The 17,998-nt window shown below is 39.8% G+C and overlaps 1 protein-coding gene across 1 annotated transcript in view; it reads right to left on the bottom strand.

Moving 5' to 3' along the window:
- PEX7 (peroxisomal biogenesis factor 7) overlaps positions 1 to 17,998 on the bottom strand; it is an 85,550-nt gene that overhangs the window by 67,266 nt on the left and 286 nt on the right. The window contains exons 2-4 of the mRNA XM_029943235.1: positions 17,554 to 17,708; positions 16,240 to 16,297; positions 14,855 to 15,005 (exon numbers count right to left, since the gene is read on the bottom strand). Coding sequence (XP_029799095.1) covers positions 14,855 to 15,005; positions 16,240 to 16,297; positions 17,554 to 17,708 — 364 coding nt within the window. The remainder of the gene's footprint in view (positions 1 to 14,854; positions 15,006 to 16,239; positions 16,298 to 17,553; positions 17,709 to 17,998) is intronic.

Below are 17,998 nucleotides of genomic sequence, written 5' to 3'. Positions count from 1 at the left end.
TCTCTTGGTAAACAGCTCTGGTTATCCAGTGCTGCTATTCTGATCTATGCCTTACTGCTTTCCGTGAACCACTTCAAATGAATCGTTTGAAAACTTATGGAAATATTTTTCCTTCTGTCATTTTATACAACAGACTATATACAGATCACTACTGTAAGCCAAGTTCAACAACGTATGTGCATAATTATTCCTTATTAAAGTAGTCCTGACATACACCTGAGTACATATCACTAAAAATGATCAGTCAGCAGATCCTTCTGAATCTTAAAAATTCTAGCAACCATGTTTACGTAGAAAGCAGGAGTGTCTGCAGTTTGCTGTGGCTTAAATATGGATTACCCATTCTCTGCTGTCTTGTACTATGCCTAGCCGTGCTGGCGCCTTAGTTTAAGAAAACAAAATTGGTAATACTGACCTTGTCTTTGTTTAAAACTTCAATATTTTTCTATTTTTCTCACCACAGAATTTTTTTTGCATTATTTTTAGGTTTTTTTTTTTTAATACTGCATCAAGGTATTATTTGACTATTGAGATTTTGGGGTCCTCCTTAATCATGTACCTAATATGAGTGCTTCACCCACCCCATCCTAGTCCTAGCCCTACTGCTGTCCGTAGTCATGAAAAAGAGAAAAATCAGTTGGAACACTGAAGAAACTACAAACCAGCAACAAGAATAGCTCGTAAAGAAGGGGCAGCAAAAATCAAAGAGCTGCCGTGGCCATCTGTTCGTTATGGATGGAAAAACACAGGCTTGGAAGCAGTCATTGTGAGCTAAAAAGTTAGCTTTTATCCTCTAGGCCAGGGCATGGCACATTTCTTCTGTAGAGTGATATATACATACTGGGCTTTATGGGCCATTTGTCTGTCTTTTGGCCCAGTAGAGCACAAAAGTAGCCAGAGCTGATACTTGATGAGTGGGAATAGCTGTGTTCCAATAAAACTTTATTTACAAACTAGACAGCAGGCTAGGTTGGGCCCTGTCCCATGAGTAGCAGTTTGCCAATTCCCACTCTAGGCTGATGTGAACAGTCAAAAATAACCACAATAACAAACCTTTATTTAGCACCTGTTATGTGCCCGATGTTGTCATAGGCATTTTACATATTTTATCTCATTTAATCTTCACTTCTATGAAGTAGATACTGTACTAAGACCCAAGAAGTATAAATAAACTCTTCAAATTCCAAAAGCTAGTAGGTTGCAGAGCTGAACTCGGAACCTCAGTAGCCTAACTGCAGAGTTTACCCTTAATCACTATGCTAGGCTGACTACATCATGCTACCCGAGGGCACTGTTGACTCGGAATGGCCGTGGCTACAATATTAGGGAAATAAAAGCTTGCCCTTACTAGAATCGCCCTTCATGGGAGCCCAAATTAATTCTGCTTTGTTTCCATGAATTATCCAAGAACTCAAAGCTCTTGTCCACTGTTCAATTAGTGAACTCCCACTCATCTGTCTAGACTTGGCTCCATCACAGCCTTTATGAAAGAGCCCTCACCTTGATAAAACCCTTGATGATTTAAGTGCTTCTTTCCATGCACTTCAACAGCATCTTGTACCTATGCATAATTCAATATTTACCATATTTTACTACAATTTGTGTTAAATACCTACTAGATTCTGCAAGAGCCATTATGTGAGTAAAACCATCTTGTATGCCTATGCTTGTTGCAATATAATAAGCACTCAACAAATGAGAGTTAAAATAATTTATCCAACTAAATTTACCTTCACAATCTGCATCACTGCTAAGCAGTTAGAAAGAGCTGCTATTATCCTTTCAGAACATAACTGAACAAATATAACTAAAAACTAAGATTAACATCTCAGACTCCATTGCCTCTACACATGTCCAATATGACATAGGATTTGAAGTCTTATGGCCTCTCACCTTTTAAAACTGCAAAAGCCCCCATGGGGGAAGCCAGCCCGAGTGACAACAAACAACAGGAGATAAGATGACCACACTGATGGCGGTCGCTGCCAGCGGCCTTATCAATCACACAGCAAAGTAAGACTCTAGGACGAAACCAGGAACAGGGCACCAGGGTGAGGTTGAAAGTGGACTAACAGAAAAACAGATAAAGACAACTCAAGGGGCACCTGGATGACTCAGTCAGTTGGGCGTCTGATTTCGGCTCAGGTCATGATCTCGTGGTTTGTGGGTTTGAGTCCCGCATTGGGCTCTGTGCTGACAGCTCAGAGCCTGGAGCCTACTTTGGATTCTGCGTCTCCCTCTCTCTCTGCCCCTTCCCCATTTGTGCTCTGTCTCTCTCTCAGAAATAATGCTTAAAAAATTTTTGTTAAAGGCAACTAAAAAATATTTTATTTGTTTGACTGTATTTAAAATATTAGGATACAGGGAAGTAACTAAAAAAAAAAAAAAAACTATGGGGGCACTGGGTAGCTCAGTTGCCTAAGTGTTCAACTTTGGCTCAGGTCATGATCTCACGGTTTGTGACATGGAGCGCCACATCGGGCTCTGTGCCAACAGCGCAGACCTGCTTGGGCTTCTTTCTATTCCTCGCTCTCTCTGTCTCTCTCTGTTTCTCAAAATGAATAAACAAACATTAAAAAAAAAAAAACTACAGACATAAGTACAAAATGGGTGTTGGGATGGAAAATTCAGCTTGATGCCCAGAAGAAAGGATCCAAGCAGGGCCTTGAGGCCTGGCTGAAATGTCAATAGCAGAAAGCAGAAGTGAAAACAGTGATCAGGAACCCCACCCCCACCCCCCACAAAGTCATACACAGGCAGAGACAGCACCCAAGGGATCAGGACCAGAGAACTACTGCAGGATAACACCAAGGTTTTGTGCCTGGGGACTATCAGTGGGGGTGGCATTAACAAAACGGGAAGACTGGAGGAATGGAGATAATGTGTAATTTTAGACATACTGACTTTGAAGTGACAGCAAGATAGTCAAGTGGAAATGTCTAGTGGGAGCAGGGTTTGGGCATTAACCTCAGGCTCTGAAAAAAGTTTACAGCCAGAGAGATGTGTGGGAGAAGTCAAAAAAAGATGAGTACACTCCAATATCCCAACTTCAAGGTACCTCACTAATCTATTCAGCAAATATTTCATAAGCACCTACTACATGCAAGGCACAAGCAGAAGAGGAGAACAATGTTAGACAAAACACAGAAAGCCCCAGTCCTCATGGGTCATATATTTTAGCAGAGGAAGACAGACTATAAATAAATTGTTTCAGAATGTGATTTTAAAGAAAAGCTACAGCACAAAATAAAGCAAAGGAAGGAGACTGGAAAACAATGACAGCGACTGAGAGGTCACTTCTCAATAGAGTGGTTAGGGAGGATCTCTCTGAGCAGGGACCTGAGTGCAGTAGACAGAACTCTACAGTTTGAGAGGAAAGGCTCTGGTAGAAGAATAGGAAAAGACCCTGAAGCAGGAAACAAGCTTGTCAGTCTGAGGAACAGAAAGATCAAATAACTACGAGGGACAAGATCCCAAAGGACCACAGTTCCAAGTTTGTACATAATTTCTCTTAAGAGGATATAGCCATCAACCCCCACGTACCCACCACCTAAACTGTAGCATCCTTCAGTTGTTCTTCCCATCCATCCTGGCTCACCTCCAGTCCATGATCCGCCCTGCATACAAACACAAATGTCGTTTCCCCCATAGAAGGCTCTTCAATAGTTTCACACCATGTGGCTCCTGCAACTTACTGTCTTCACTCAACACGGACATTTATCCATGCTGCTGCTTAATACCCGAAGGTCAAAATCATGCAAAACTATGAAGGATTTAGGAATGCATACATACGTAGTAAAAGTAAAAAGCAAAGAAAACAGAAATAGAAATTCACAATTAGTGGTTACTTCTGGGAAGAAGGGAGGAAAGAAAAAAGGAGGGAGAAGGATAGAATCAGAAAAAAGTAGAAGATAGCATCTGTAAGCAGGGGCTCCAACAGCATAGATAGTGTTTTACTTCTTAAGTTCGATGATGAATAAGCAAGCAGTCATTAGATGTGTTTCCTTCTTACATATATGTCATACACATGAGATAGTTCATGGTAAGTTTTTAAAAATCTTCAATATCTTTCCACCGGTCTTGGCATCACAGCCCAAATGCTAACTGCTCCAGGCACACGGGCTCAGCCCCTCCCCGTCATGGGGGCACTTTCCTTTGCCACTAACCCTATTCCTCTGGACTCTCCACCTGCATAGTTGTTTTTTTATGTTTGTTTGTTTAGAGACATAGAGCAAGCAGGGGAGGGGCAGAGAGAGGAGAGCCAGATGTGGGGCTGGAGCTCTCTCACCCGTAAGATCCTGACCTGAGCCACAATCGAGTCAGACGCTCCACTGACCGAGCCCCCCGGTGCCCCTCCACCTGAACCGTTAAATCCCACTCTCCCTTCAGCCTGAAGGACGCCATCCTGGTCCCTTCCCCAGACAAGGCCCTCTCCTCTCGTAGCACTCCACACATTCACAGCACTCATCACATTATAAATTAGATCCCCAGCAGTTCGAGTCTCCCTCCCTAGAAAGGATAAGGACTCCAGCAGGGCAAGGACCATTCCCAACTCCTTCATCTTCCCCACTAGGCTTCACACAGTCCCTTGGAGATGGTAGGGCTAATCGAAGTTTCTGGAATGAACGAAGGGAGAGAGAAACAAAGCTGAACGAAGAGCACACCTCACATCAGTCTAGTTCCCGATTCCCAATTCCCCTGTCCACTCCCACTCAAACAGTGGACATGGTTTAGTGGTCAAATTAAGTATAAAAAAGAAGAGAAGTGTGCAGTTGTGCTTGAAAAGCAGGGTCCTCCAAAGGCCTATCTTAAGTAATTACTCTTGGCAGCGATGAAGAAAATTAGTTGAGAAACTGCAAAAAGAAAAAGAAACACTGAACAGTATTTTTGCGCTGCTTTATGAAATCTGAACCTCATCAAAACCACGGTTTGAGAGGACACATTTTATTACTGAAATCAATTCCCAAAGAGCCCGCTTTAAATCTACTGTAGAGTGCTGCCCTTTTTAAGTTGGTCTATTTAATTAAAAACCATCAAATAAAAAGTATGTCCAGAATGTTCATACTTATCTGTATCAATACAAAGGAAAGGGACACTGACTTTTAATTACTGAGCAGTTAGAAAAGGCTACATATTTCTTTTAATGTGAAACAATTTTTTAAATTTATCATTCTAGAAATATTAAAATGCACATAAAAGAAAAAATATTATAATAAATCCCCAGGTATCCATCGCATACTTTCCATAATTATCAACATCTGGCCACCTTGTTTCCTCTGTCTTGTTACTGACTGACTGACTGACTGCTGGAGAATTTTAACATCAGACCACTTCACTCATAAATACTTAAGCAGATAAGGATGTTTTTCTTTTTTATATAAGCAAAAGGCCATTTTCACACCTAACATGATGAACAACGGCTCCTTAATATCATCCAAAACTCAGTCCACATTCTTATTTCTCTCACTGTCTCAAAAATGTCTTTTTTACAGCTGGTTTATTTGAATCAAAAAACCAAACAAAATCCACGTTTTACACTTAGTTGTTATGCTTCCTAGATCTGATCTAGGAAAGTCCTCCTCTCCCACCTGGCTTTCCCCACCCCTCCTCCCCAAGACACGTATAACTGTTGAAGAAACAAAGCTAATGGCCCTGTAGAATCATCTACATTCTGGATCTGGCTAACTGTCTCTCCTGGTGTTAACATTTTCTTCTACTCGTCCCATTTCCTTTAAGTTAGAAGTTTTAGGTCTAGAGGTTTGATTAAATTCAGATCAACCTGTTTTAGGCTTCCTGTTGTATTAGGTGTATAATTGCTGAGTGACCCACTTTTAGTGATCTCAAAATTGTTCAAAAGATATATAAATATTAAATTAATGTTTTAGCATCCATAGACAATCTTTGCCTACAATCATTATTTCATTAAAGGCTACTAAGTGGTGACTCTCAATCTTTTTTTTTTTTAATGTTTTATTTATTTTTGATACAGAGAGAGACAGAACATGAGAGGGGGAGGGGCAGAGAGAGAAGGAGACACAGAACCGGAAGCAGGCTCCAGGCTCTGAGCTAGCTGTCAGCACAGAGCCTGACGCGGGGCTCGAACCCACAAACGTGAGATCTGACCTGAGCCGAAGCCGGAGGCTTAACCAACTGAGCCACCCAGGCGCCCCTAAGTGGTGACTCTCTAATTGTGCTCTTCCTTCTGCATTTAATAGTCAGAATTCTGTTATGAGTTTTCCACATCAACCGTTCAATTACCCCACAATAAATCTCATATTGGAAAGGCAGGATAAATGCCTTGATTCTTTATATTTACTTGTCAATTTTCAGAATGAGTCCATTTTCCTAGTAATCTTCAGTGATGACCAGTTGTTGTTTTTTAACGTTTACGACTCCACATGATGTGTAGAAATATACACATAGGTGTGCGTCTCTCTGTGTGTGTAGTGTTCCAACTCCTTGCTGTCATTCTTTTTGATGCTGAAATTGTCCATCATTGGCCAATGAGAGCCTCTTCAGATGATCTCTTCTAAATGTCTGATGTGACCCCTGTGGCCTTTCCTAGTCTTCTGACACAAGAAGATGTCTTGGATTCATCTTGTATACTTCCTGCTAGTCCTGGAATTGACTATTTCTCCGAAGATCTCCAGTTCATTTTAGTAACAAATGGTATTTAGAAGCAATAATCTCAGCACTAGAGAGGTCACTGAGACTGAGCTGACAATGCTTCTTGGTTTTTACAGTCCAAAGAACCAGAACATATGTACTTTTTTTAAACAGAGAAAAATAAATGAGTCTGTAAAGATATTTCCCATTCAATTTTAAGATTAAATGTCTCTATTTAACTTCTTTATTCTCATATTACTTTTACATAAAAATTTTTGGTTTCTAATAACATAAGTACTGGTATAGTGTAACCTACAATAATATGAGAGTTTCAAAATAAAAATACTTATCTTTCTGAAGGCAGTTTAAAACTTCCTTGCAATTTTTTGTGTGTTTATCAGACATATCTCATTAAGACAATCATAATACTGTATTTTTAAAGTCACTTGAAAGAATTATTTTTAACACCTGTTTATAATGCCAATTTGATACATCACTATGTAAATGTGTTTCTGCCTGTTTTCAATTTTTAGCAGTTTTTTTCTTTTCTAATTAAATTGTGATTTTAAATTTTGTAAAATACCTCAACTGTTCCAAGATCAAAACTGTAATACAAATTATATTTGGAAAAATTGTCCATCCTTGTCCCCCACTTCCCCTGATTTCTTCCCAACGCTTTTTAAAGGTAAGCATTTTTATTAGCTTTTGGATTATCTTTCCATTGTTTCTTTTTTAAATATATGCAGAGATATACATATAACATATATAAAATTCCTCTCTGTCTCACATTACATTTACATAAAATGTAAGTACTACATATATTTAAACAGCTCTGCCAATAATTCCATAGGACAACTTAATAGGATATCAGATTATAGCTAAACTAAAAAAAATTTCTGGTTTCACACGATTTAAAATTATCAAAGAAGATTGCATCATTCTCCTACATGAGTTTCCTACTAGATCTAAAGTAGGAGATACGGGCTCTAATTTCTAGGTATGATTCACTCACCAACCTGCTTTAGAGACAGGCACAGTGTTTGAGACCCACAATGAGTACACGACAGAGAGACTACATATATAGTAGCAGTATTCATGCATAAAAGTCATTCATGACCCAAAAATATTCCATTGCAGTTTCCATCTATTTAAAACTATCACTTCCTCTTCTTTCAAAAAAAGTTTTAAAGCTTTGAGGTTACCACTTCACAAGATAAATCAAATGATGCATTTTATTACATGTTTTTTAAAATCTACACCTTGAATCTACAACCCTCAAAATATTAGACAAAATACATAATAAGGTCATTAGAACTGAATGCCTATTAAGTTAAAGCAGCGGCTTCCAAACATTGCTGTGCACTGGAATGTAAATAATCCTGACTGATGCTGGCTCCCACCACCAGACACTGTGTCCTGGGCATGGTTTTTAAAAGGTCCCTAGCTGATTCTAATATGTGGCAAAGTTTGAAAACCACTGAGTTAGGACAAGCACTTTCTGGGGTGCCTGGGTGGCTCAGTTGGTTAAGCATCCGACTTCAGCTCAGGTCATGATCTCGTGGTTCATGGGTTCGAGCCCCATGTCAGGCTCTGAGCTGGCAGCACTTCGAATTCTGTGTCTCCCTCTCTCTCTGCCCTCACCCAACTAGTTCTGTCTCTCAAAAATGAATACAAACGTTAAAAATTAAAAAAAAAAAAAGACATGCACTTTCTACTTTTTTTCATTTCAAAGAGTAAAAATTTAGTACCTAAATTACTGTCTAGTCATACCTAACATCTGGGAAAGTTGGACTAAATGGAAAATAGTTAATACTTACACATCTGTGTATGTCCTGTTTTCTGCCCACAGTGTGTGGCTCCAAACCTACACAATTAATCCATCTCTCTCCTGACTATTCAAAGCATAAAGTCCAATCCTCGGCCAGGCATGTAAGGCCCATCAGGATATGGCCCTTACCCACCTTTCCTGCCTCGTCTCCCAGCTTTCCAGCACATGCACTCTATGCGCTAGTCACACCAAAGGGCCTGTGACTGCCTGAACATGTCGTGCTCTCTCACAGACCCGCACCTGCGCACATGCTCTTTTCTACTAACACTGCCCTCTTCCCTTTGGGCTGCCAGTGAATTCCTGCTAACTGTCCAAGACTCAGCTCAAATGGCATCTCTTTTGTGACAGTCCTTGCTTCCTCTCTCTGTACCTTCTAGGTGCTTCTTCTCAACATGATCACATTGAATAGTTTGCATGTCCCAGAACTACTACCAGAGATTAGCACCTGAGTCTTATTCGTATTTGCAACTTCAATGACTAGCATATGCCTGGCACAAACCATGTGCTACCAGTATGGACAGATCTAGCTTTTTAAATACAATTTCAAACTTTAAAATACTAAACAAAGTAAAAAAAAAAGCGAATGCTTTTAAACATAAGGATTGAAAAGTGGTGAAGGATATTACATCCTATTCATAGTAAAATCCAACAAGACTCACTGACACGTAATTGTAAGTTATTTTTTGCCATAATCACAATTCTATGGGGAGGAGAGTTAAATTTATCCTAACTTTTATTTAATTTTTTTAGTGTTTATTTATTCTTGAGAGAGAAAGAGAGCACCAGCAGGGGAGGGGCAGAGAGAGAGGGAGACAGAATCTGAAGCAGACTTCAGGCTCCAAGCTGCCAGCACAGAGCCCAACGCAGGGCTCAAACCCACAAACTGTGAGATCATGACCTGAGCCAAAGTCAGGCACCCAACCAACTGAGCCACCCATGCGCCCCAAATTTATTCTAAATTTTAACAAAAATCTTATTGCAGTGACCTAATCCAGAACAAATGTCTGAGCATGACTAAATCCAAATAAGGAAATATATCAAGTTCAATTGTGTCCTGGAAGAAAGGAAGAAAAGAAGGAATGGAGGGAGGGAAGGAAAAAGGAAAGACAGATCTCTTTAGCTGACAAGTCTGTTGTGTAATTTTAAACATAAATGCAATTTCTAAAGGGAACAAACTGGTACTACATGCATGATTCATTGTCATTCTGCATTAATATTTGCTATGGGCATCCATCACTATAAACTTTTCAGCTGCCAGCATTCTCACAAGAGTAAGTCACTGATTATTTTAAAGTAAACAAGGTCTTAACCACATGGCACATCATCACTACAAAATGTTTAGCTAAAGACATTTTCTCCACAATGAAGTATCAATAGCTGCATACTTACCTCAAAGGTAAGTTTTCATAACCAAGCACTTTAAGTGGGTCATATCTTTCTTTAAAAAATTCAGCAAGTTGATAAGCTTATTATTTGACAATGAAAACAAATGTGAACTATTTTTAAAAAATTGTAATGAGCACATTGGGAACTAGATGTTAATGTAAACATTAAATTGAGTCCACGTGGCCTTGAAAGTCACTCCTAACCCACTCTTCACAGCACCACGTTGTACATTGTGAAGCAGAGAAACAAAATTCTCAGTTACCCTCTATTCTCCTTCTTGCTGGATCTTTTTAAATTTTCCTGTTCTTCCACTCCTATTATATATTCAGCAGCAGGTTAAGCCAAAGGCATTTTATGAGGCTCAAAAGACATAATGGCCTCGGCTAACACCATTTAAATAAGAGAGAAGAATCCAATCCTTGCTTTGATGCTAAGTTTAGAAGTCATGCACACAGTAAATGTCCATGTTTTTCTTTCTTTTCATTTCACCAAGTCCTCATTCCTCAGGCCTAAAATTATTAGGTCTTGGATTTCTCCTTTTCACTTCAGCACACCTTCATCTGATTATCTGAAAATTGAGTGTTGGACATTTCTCAGTTATCAAGTGGTGAAATGAGTAAGTAAAGGATTCCTAACTTGTTCTGTGTCTTTCTATCCCTAACATAATAAGATCAAATAATAATAATGGCTCACATTTATTTAGTGCTGGCTGGCTCTGTTCTAAGTATTAAGACACAGACTACTATTCCTCTTAGTTTGGAAATAAAGAATCTGAGTTTTAGAAGTAAGTAACTTGCCCAAGGTCACAGAGCTGGTAAGTTACAGAGCTAGGATTCAATCAAGGTTGATTGAAACCAGGCCGCTTACTTACTCATCCTGAGTCTATACTATCACCCATGGGAGGAAAAGACCCATTGTTTGCTATTCTTGAACATGCCTGCCGGTGGGGAATAAAAAAGGAAATCAGCTATGATCATTCACCTACTAATTTATTCAATAAATATTCATTAGTTCCTCAAAACTAAATCCTTAAGGACCTTAAGTCCTTTTAAGTGTTTCTGAATATTTGGTATAAGAGACATGCTTTGAATATATGCTGTATTTCTCTTCAATGAAAAATACCAAAGGGCGCCTGAGTGGCTCAGTCAGTTGAGGTGGCCGACTTTGGCTCCGGTCACGATCTCGCAGTTTGTGGGTTCGAGCCCTGCATTAGGCTCTGTGCTGACAGCTCAGAGCCTGGAGCCTGCTTCCAATTCTGTGTGTGTCTCTCTCTCTGTCCCTCCCCAACTCCTGCTCTGTCACTCTCTCTCAAAATTAAATAAAAACATTTTTAAAATGACAAATATTGGTATTATAATAACTGAGTTTCAAATTGATCACCATAAATGCTTTCTCTTAACAATCTCACGGAGGATGGCCTTTATGAGAATCCTATGCTTCTCTATTCATCAGCCTCCATGGCACAGTCTGATTTTTACTAACGACTGTGAGAAAGACAAGAAGTATGTTATAGCAGATGGCGATGGTTGGCTCTCTAAGAGCCAATCCCCCTTTCTTCTTTGCTCACAGAACCCTAATTTTATCCTTCGGGGGGAAGCTCTGTCCCTTCCTCATCCCAGGGCTGAATCCTGGTGAGATAAAGGCAGGACCGGTGGCTTCCTTCCCTCATAAGTGACATAGTTACGACTCAGCATAGGATGTTCCTCTAGCTACGGACATTTGAAGAGGTGTCTGCTCTGGAGCTCTGAGGAAGCTTTTCCTCAAAAGAAGTCCCAAGCAGGGACATTCACTTTTTTTTGCCCTTTGGCCTTGAAAGGTACTAAGATGCTATTTGGAACTATAAGCAGTATAAGAAGGAAACAATATCCACTGAGGATAATAGAGTGAAAGGGCAAGGAGAAGCTGGGTGTTTGATGGCACTGCCAAGCCAGGACCCATTCTGCCTCCATATACTTGGTTAGGTGAGATAATCAACTCTGATTGTTGAATTTACTTTAGTTATATTTTCTATCACATTAACAACCAACGCATTATAACTGGATACAAGTGCTATCAAAAATTGCATTTGGAAAGAAATTAAAGAAGGACAACCTAGAATAATAGTCTGAAAGAAAACACCCACAAAGATGTCTTCAGGTCAAAAAAAAGTTATATAATTAAAGAACAATATAAATCTGGTTTAATAGCAATTCAAGTAACAGAGATCAAGGTGTTTTACAAGTGGACTCAAAGTAACCCAACACTATGACATGGCTGAGGAAATGTACAGCCAGCCGTGTTAGTTAATGTTATTAGCACCAGAGGCTTGAGATCATGGTGGCAAGGTCTTATAGAGCTCAGCACTGATCATCACATTTCTGGAATAAGTAATGCATGCAACACCAAAAGTGATGATGAAAAAGAGGAGTATGCAAAGGAATTTACCGGGAGGGTAAAAGATACAGCTATGTAATCTGAAGGAGGCTGAAGGAATCACAGATGCCCAGTAGGGAAGCGGAAAGACTGTAAGAGGGTCGTGGTGATCACTTTCAAGAGTCCTTCTGGAAAAAGGGGACTGAGTTCTCATCACTTCAGAGAAAGGCATTAGAAACAACAATTGGTTGATAGAAAGTAGGTTTGGGCCTGAGACAGTAATTTTCTAACCATTAGCGAAATCTAAAAGTCAAATAAGTCATCTCATGAGACCGTGAAATCCACTCTCACTGAGATGAAGTAAAGGCTGAGTGACCATCATCAGGAACGTTCTAGAACAGTATTTTCCCAGAAAGTAGTACACCTACCACTGGTTGTACAAGAGATGATTTTAACGGATACATACATTTTATTTTGTTCATTACATTTTATTTTTACATTGAAAATGAATAAATGTACATACTGTTAGCCATCAACCTCATGGCTTCCGAAATATAACTTAGGATATAGGTTTTAGGATAAGTAAAATGACAACATAAAATTTTAAAATATATTAAATCAATATATACCATTTAACGTAACTAGATGTATTATTTTATGACACGGTTGGATAAAGCCCTAGAATGTAGGAGGATAAATAATACAGAGAACTAAAGGTTTAAGAAAAGAAAAAGCCTTCTGAGGGGAAAAATATTAAAGAAGAAAAGCTAAATTAATTATCAGTGATACTAAAACAAAGCAAAAATCGTGAAGGTACCACAAAAATGTCCAAATTTTAGACATGCCACTCTGTGGGGATTGTTGTATTGAACATTCTCAAACTAAAGTTCCTTGATTACCAAAGTTGTCATCCGTGATTCTACGCACACATGATCATTTATAACCACATTTATTCAAAGAAGCTTCACAATAAAATGGAGGAACTAAAACTTTCCATTATTTTCAGCCACAATCTTAGAAATATTGATTATCAATAGGTATAGCTATAAAATGATTTCTGGAATCTTCACACAACTAATCGTTTTATCACAAAAGACTAATATTCTTGCATCTAATAAGGATTCACTGAAGGCCTTCTATGGGCCAGGTACTGTAGTAGACACAAATCTGAAAGTAAATGTGAAAGTTTTCATTTGAAAGATCTACTGCTACCTTGAGGAAAATTTTGAAATATGTCAGGCAAAACTCCACAAAGGAATGTCTTTCCCATCACATTCATTAAAAATATATACGTATTTTTATATGACTGAAAAACAAACTATTTCCTTTTTTTTTAAATGTATTTATTTACGTTCAAGCTAGTTAACATACATTGTAGTACTGGTTTCAGGAGCAGAACCCAGTGATTCATCACCTCACACCTGTCAGAATGGCTAAAATTAACAACTCCGGAAACAACAGATGTTGGTGAGGAAGCAGAGACAGGGAAACCCTTTGGCACTGTTGGTGGGATGCAAACTGGTGCAGCCACTCTGGAAAATAGTATGGAGGCTCCTCAAAAACTTAAAAATAGAACTACCCTATGACCCAGCAATTGCACTACTAGGTATTTACCCAAAGGATATGAAAACCCAACTATTTTCTATGCTACCCATATTCATACACACAGAACCTAGACACATGAACTGGCTTAGATTTAAAATTTCTTCAGTAAACTCCATCTCATGATCTGTATTTGATACTCTTACTCCAATATATTCCGAAAATCTTTAGGCATCTTGTGATGCCTTTGTGAAAAGTGTGCCTACTTCCACCTTGAGGCAGAGTAGGGCGCGCATCCCCTGCAGCGGGAAGAAAGAGATGGCGCTCTCTGGAGCAGATGGCGCCAGAGCATACCTACCACTGGAGGCGTTTTTACTGTCCAATGAGAAGCTTGACCTTTTCTTCTTTCTTAGCTCCTGTGGCCAAGATGTACTTAATGTTTGAATAATCAAATAACAAACGACATCTAACATACACAAGAAATACTGAAGTTTTTTTTTAAATAGTTTATTGTCAAATTGGTTTCCATACAACACCCAGTGCTCTTCCCCACAAGTGCCCTCCTCCATCACCATCACCTCTTTTCCCCCCTCCCCCTTCCCTTTCAACCCTCAGTTCATTTTCAGTATTCAATAGTCTCTCAAGTTTTGCGTCCCTCTCTCTCCCCAGCTCTCTTTCCCTCTTCCCTTCCCCCGGTCCTCCATTAGGTTTCTCCTGTTCTCCTGTTAGACCTATGAGTGCAAACATATGGTATCTGTCCTTCTCTGCCTGACTTATTTCGCTTAGCATGACACCCTCGAGGTCCATCCACTTTCCTACAAACCGCCATATTTCATTCTTTCTCATTGCCATGTAATACTCCATTGTATATATATACCACATCTTCTTGATCCATTCATCAGTCGACGGACATTTGGGCTCTTTCCATGATTTGGCTATTGTTGACAGTGCTGCTATGAACATTGGGATACATGTGCCCCTATGCATCAGCACTTCTGTATCCCTTGGGTAAATCTCTAGCAGTGCTATTGCTGGGTCATAAGAAATACTACAGCTTAAACTTTTTGTCCCCATGTTTCCATCCCCAGCTGGATTTCATCTAAAACAAAACCCATCAGCCCAGAAAGACTGCCTTCCTACCTCCTGAGCATGCTCCTTGTAGACCTGCAGCGGTCCTGCGGCTTTGGCGGTGTCCCAGAGCTGCAGCGAGCCATCGCCGCTACAGGTGACCAGGACGTGCTCGTTGTTCTCACTCCAGGTCACATCAAATAAACCGTCATTCCAGTCAAAGCTACACCAGGACAAGTAAAATTAAAAGTCTAGTTGCACAGCAGCTGAACATAAAATAGCAACCATAATTTTATAGTTTTTCTTCAAGTTTATCAAATATTTTAACATGTAATATTTATCTCACATGGTCTTCACAACTGTGGAAGAGAAATAGAGCAAGAACTTGATTGACGCAGAAATAAGTTCAGAGATGTGAAAGGAACATCTCAGGTCATACAGCCAGAAAACAATGAAGCTAGATTAAAATTTGGTCTCCCACCTAGAAATTCAGCACTATTGATGATGGCGTGCCGCCATGCCTGGGTGCTCACTGTTTTGCGTTTCGTGTGTGTGTGTGTGTGTGTGTGTGTGTGTGTGTGTGTGTTGTGGTTCATAGGAGGGAGCAGCAGGCATTTCACAATACTAATTTAGACCAATAATTCCAACTTCTCACATAAAACTTTCACCTGTGAGCAGGCCATTATTTCACGACAGAATTTCCTTTCCTTTCTTTGACGTGAACTGACCCAGATGGAGGGGTTAATGAGTTCAACAGTCAAGACAGTCACAGAAACAAGAAACGCAAAGCAGTGCTAGATAACTCACAAAATGGATAATTAGCTCCTAAATGCGTAAAACCAAACTGTGTGAAGAAGACAGCAAAGTTAGAACTGTCACACAGTTACTAATTTATATATTTTTTTATGTTTTAAGTTTTCTACTGTACAAATGGACACTAAGAGACAGGGCTTTAGAAGAAAAATGACATAATCACAGCTTACTGGCAAAAATAAGTTCTAGAGAGGCAAATGCTGAAGTTTCTTTTCTACCGCAAATTTAAAAATGAAAAAATTTATCATTTATCTTGAATGTATCATAGATAAGCTGCTATATAACGATCGCCACTTCACATAGCTGTGAAATTAGGTGATTAACTAGTTGTTACTTACCCTTCTAATTTCTGTATAAGTCTAATTACATGAAACAGAAGTTGGTGTTTTGATTTTTTACTTTGCTTTTCTGTTTGGAGTGTCATTGTAACTACTGTATTGTAAATGATGGAAAATAATTGCATATGTTAAAAAAAATATGAAACTTTATAAAGTAAAAAAAATAAAATAAAATTTCAAAAAAATAAAATAAATAAAAATTAAAAAATATTTTACTGATCAAAAAGATCCAAAATCTAATTATACTAAGCCTTTAATAGCAAAAGAGAATAATATATGTAAGTTTAATCATTAGAGCCACCTTACCTTCTAAAAAGTCTAAGCCCAGATTCATTTTGATCCAATATTAGAAGGGTTCCACAGCCTAAGGAGAAAAAAAAAATCAGGTCATGCTCTTGAACTTGCCAGGGGAACGGCTAAGGTCAAAAGGGAAGGGGACAGGTTGTTGAGGACTGAGTACCTGATTTTACTACCACAAATTTCTCCCTAAAGTTGAGACCGTGTATACAAAATGATCAGGACTGTGCTCTCCATCTCTGTCTTTCTATACTGCACCTCAACTATGAAATACTAAACTTATCTCACCTAGGCTTGGGATCCAGACACAGCCCTAACAAAGGGGAGAGATAGTTGAATTCATACTCTATGGCCAGACAGGGTACCATGCCCATAAACCTCCCAAACAGGTGTCATCATCCCTATTTCCAGGTAAGAAACCTCCGCAAACAGACCCCAGATGCTCTGCTCCTTCTACATCACACTGCCTTGCCGATAAACCTGACATGCATTCAACATGGGATTTTTAAACAAAATACTTGATGGTATTTACCACATGCTAGGTGGTAAAGTGCTGAGTAGGTCAGTTATCTGCCCAAAATGAATTACAAGTATCTTTTAAAAGGTGTATTTGTTACATAGACTGAGGAAGGAAAAACACTCAATTTAAACAGGACTGATAAAAAAAAAATACCAACTCCTAAGTTTTTACAAAGGATTTAATTTAAAATATCAAACTCATGAGTTTCAACCTAACTGGTGGGTATAAAGAGCTAAGTGGTGAAAATATAAATAAATGTCTCTCCCTTCTGAGTTTTAGAAATCACATAATTTTTTTTCAGCTCTAGAGCCAAACAAGAACAACTATCAAAAGGTGACATTATGCAATGAATTATTTCACAGAGCTTCTGTGCATAAATAACAGATAAGCTATACATTAAAAGAAGAAAGTTTAAGAATGGAACCCCGCCTTTCAGTCTAGTCCTTGAAAAGAGACAGTGAATTTGGGGTTCCTGGGTGTCTCCGTTGGTTAAGCGTCCGACGTCATGCTCCCCCGGTTTATGCCCCACATGGGGCTCTGCATTGACAGCACAGAACCTGCTTTGGATCCTCAGTCTCCCTCTCTCTCTGCCCCTCTCCTGCTCAGGCATGTTCTCTCTCAAAAATAAACGTTCAAAAAGAGAGAGAAAAAGACAGAGCCAGCGAGAACTTGAACCTCCAACAACTACTTGCAAATATGTGTATTCCTCCTGAGACAACAAAAGGTAGGGGCAGAACTTGATCAATTTCATGATGGAAATTGTGGGGAGACTCCAAGCGTCCGCTCAAGGGCATCCTAATTACGACCCACAGCCTGAATGCAGACTGTGAGGAAGGCGGACCCATTAGCAGGTATGGGGGTGACCCTGCAGGCCGTCCCCTTAAAAGTGCTTTTGGTCCTGTCGGACTGGCCGGAGAGGTCACATCCGCTGAGCCTGCTCTCAGCTGGTGGCGTGTGCCTGGGAGGATCAGGCGGAGGTGGAGGAGGTGCGCTAAAAACTAAGGATACGGGCCAGCAGGGGCCTCCCATATGCTACTTTCGCAACGTAACTGAGGACGATCACAGACTCTCCTGACCCACTTCCCACACGGGACAAAGGAGGAAGCCGGAACTCGCGCGCTCCGCGGCTCCCCCTGGTGTGCATTTGTGGCACTGTCTACGTCGGAAGTGCTTTCCCATCGCAGGGTGAAGCTGGGGTTCGGCTGGAACCCGCCCCCGCCCCGGCGGCGCAGCGCGGCCTCACCCGCG

This window comes from Suricata suricatta, chromosome 7 (assembly GCF_006229205.1).
Source record: "Suricata suricatta isolate VVHF042 chromosome 7, meerkat_22Aug2017_6uvM2_HiC, whole genome shotgun sequence".
Classification (NCBI taxonomy): Eukaryota; Metazoa; Chordata; class Mammalia; order Carnivora; family Herpestidae; genus Suricata; species Suricata suricatta.
The sequence above is the reverse complement of the archived record's forward strand: the minus strand, read 5'-3'. Positions and strand labels throughout refer to the sequence as shown.